This window comes from Clytia hemisphaerica, unplaced genomic scaffold, assembly GCF_902728285.1.
Source record: "Clytia hemisphaerica strain Z4C2 unplaced genomic scaffold, Clytia hemisphaerica genome assembly, whole genome shotgun sequence".
In the NCBI taxonomy this organism is placed as follows: Eukaryota; Metazoa; Cnidaria; class Hydrozoa; order Leptothecata; family Clytiidae; genus Clytia; species Clytia hemisphaerica.
Window position 1 is genome coordinate 30,740 of NW_027104138.1, and position 2,640 is coordinate 33,379.

At 35.0% G+C, this 2,640-nt stretch overlaps 1 protein-coding gene across 1 annotated transcript; it reads right to left on the bottom strand.

The window, feature by feature from the left end:
* Positions 1-1,063: 1,063 nt before the first annotated feature.
* Positions 1,064-2,158, bottom strand: LOC136813706 (SCAN domain-containing protein 3-like). The gene is made up of 2 exons (XM_067070205.1): positions 1,603-2,158; positions 1,064-1,296 (listed from the first exon to the last, which is right to left on the bottom strand). Exons 1-2 carry the CDS (start codon positions 2,156-2,158, stop codon positions 1,064-1,066), a joined length of 789 nt encoding a protein of 262 aa, XP_066926306.1.
* Positions 2,159-2,640: the final 482 nt, after the last annotated feature.

Here is a 2,640-nt window from a genome sequence, read left to right on the forward strand (position 1 = left end):
TGCTCTCCTTTTCAATGATTGTTTAAAGTTTTGACCTTGACTGACATCTGAAATAACCTCCATTCCAGCTTTCATCGCTTTTTTACCGACTTGTTTAAGACCAGATTTGATATGCGGCTTCACGGCTCTCATCAATCCTCTGAATAATCCACCTAACCCATAACCACGTTGCATGACAACCCCTCTATATGCAGGTAATCCATATCCGATCTGAGACATTATTGATAAAATCTTGAAGTGATTCTTCTAAAGACTAACGTTACGATCACCTTCCCAGATTCAAATGAGACATAATCTCCAATTGCATTCCTTATATTGATTGTAATATTACCAATGTTTTCCCTACTCAACTTTAGATAATATGGTTTATCATAATGAATCCAATTCAATTCGCCGAATTTCGTCTTAATTGGGATGATTCTCAGTAAAGGAACCTTGAAATCACCAACTTGTTGATTTTCAATGATATCTGAATAAAGATATATGTTATCCATTGAGCGGTTCATGTCAACAACTGATATCTCCAGCTTCAGCATACTACCTTTGGTAGAGAATTCCTCCATGTCTGATTTAAATCTCAAAACTCTTGCGATATCAGAATTGTTCATGAAAATTCCGCAATCAATCATCATTTTGATTTGTGTTTTTCTTGAAACTCTATCGAATTTATAATGTAGAGGCCTCGGATCACCAATTTCATTTTCACTCAACACCTTAATCAAATCTTCAATATTTTCATAGTGTCCACATGGTATTTCAATATGTTTGGTAACTGTTCTTTTGTTATGATGAAATTCGAGTTTTTCTTGAGCACTAAACTGTTCTATCAACTCATCTTTCTCTTTCTCTTGGAGATTATAGTAACGTTTGTATATTACATTATGTCCTTTACGAATGTTATACCAACTATGAGGAAAATTTACCTCTTGCAAGGCTACTTCCCATCTTGTTGGATCAACATTAATCTCACTCGGAAAATGGGTTGTATAGCTTGAAAGTTTATTATCCGGGTAAATGTTCATGGAACTATCGCTTGGTAAAACAACGAAGAATTTATCAATACTCATTTCTTTAATGATTTCAAATCAGTTTCATTCACAAAGCTGTTGAACTTTTCAGGGTATCCTTTCCACTTGACGAGATACTTCCAACTGCCGTTCGGTTGTCGTTGCTTCTTGATGATCTTCTCAATCTTATACGAGTCAGGCTCGTAAACTCTCTGTAATTCTTGTTGATAAAAAATCCCTTCGATAGGTTCGTTTGCTTGATCCTTCACTTTGTAAACGACTGGATTGCCTGGAAGTCAGTGTGATATGATGAAAATTTCTTCACTCCATCCCTCTAAATAGCTTTTATGAAAGGTACTCCTCTCAAGAGTTATTCTCACATGATCTCCAACATTGTACAGCTTTGTTGAGATCTTCCTTTTCTTCTTCTTCGAGTAGAGAGTCATCCAAATTTTAAGTTCATTGTTTTGATTTACTTTTGAAGGGGTGGTTTTTATAGATCTGTGATATCCATTATTATAACGATCAACTAACTCTTGCAGACATCATAGTATGTTTCTCGTCTCGTGTTTCGTGAAATATTTGAACATCAAACCTTTCAGTGTTCTATTGAATCTTTCAACAACGGATGCTTTACGTTCACTGAAACTTGTGAAAAACTTTACCCCCTCATCCTTAAGTAGTTTCTGGACTTTAGCATTCAAAAACTCTGTTCCTCTATCCGTTTGTAGAATTTTCGGTTTTCTTCCTTTCGAGAAAATATCACTCAACGCATTCAATATATCTTGACCGCTTTTGGATTTTAATGGTCGCACCCAAGCAAACTTTGATAGGATATCGATGCAAACCAGTAAGTGTTTATATCCTCTATTCTGTTTTGATAGTTTTTGCATATCACATAAATCCGCTTGCCATTGTTCATCTATTTCATGCACCAAGACTCTTCTTGTATTATAATGAGTTCTGATGGGATGATGTAGGGTGTATGTTAGATCTTTCATCAACCATTCTTTAACGTCCTTTAATCTCAAGTTAGGAAGTCGAACTCTAACAGCTTTATATAGTTTGTAGGGGGAAGAATATGACACAGGTGATTTTAAAGAGTGATACAACTCACTCAATATATTGTTTTTCTTTTCTTCGTTTACCATTATGATTTAAAAAAATATATATATATTACAATGAAGTCATTTGCTCATCATCATCAATCCCATCAATTTGGCTGTTTTCAATAATCAAAGTTGAACCACAGCATGCTATCAAACATCGTAATCTTCTCAAAAGATCTCTCAGCTTTAATAACGGCTCCATCCTTACACTTGAAGAGTTAAACTGCAAATGAAAGAAACTAGACAACCCTAACGGTTTTCAATGATGTTGAAGACAACCAATTGATTTGCGGTTTAGAAGCAGAATTAAAATTTATAGGATATGGGGCGGACCTAGATCGCTTCCTATTTACATTTTTAAAAGCATAGTTCTCTTTGTCTTGCATTTCAACACTCTCCCTCATCTTCACATTCTTGATCCATTCCTTTGGCATGTCAATGTTAACCAACGCTTTTGAAAAAATATTTCTAAATTGAGCTGGTGAGATGGTTCTTTTTCTGTTACCTAGCATATCATGTAGCAA

What these genes read in the sequence shown, in the direction of transcription:
- LOC136813706 (XM_067070205.1), bottom strand. Translation starts at nt 2,158, where the DNA reads ATGGTAAACGAAGAAAAGAAAAACAATATATTGAGTGAGTTGTATCAC. An exon ending in ATTCAATAGAACACTGAAAG is followed by an intron (nt 1,297 to 1,602) that starts GTTTGATGTTCA and finishes ACTGACTTCCAG; the next exon opens with GCAATCCAGTCGTTTACAAA.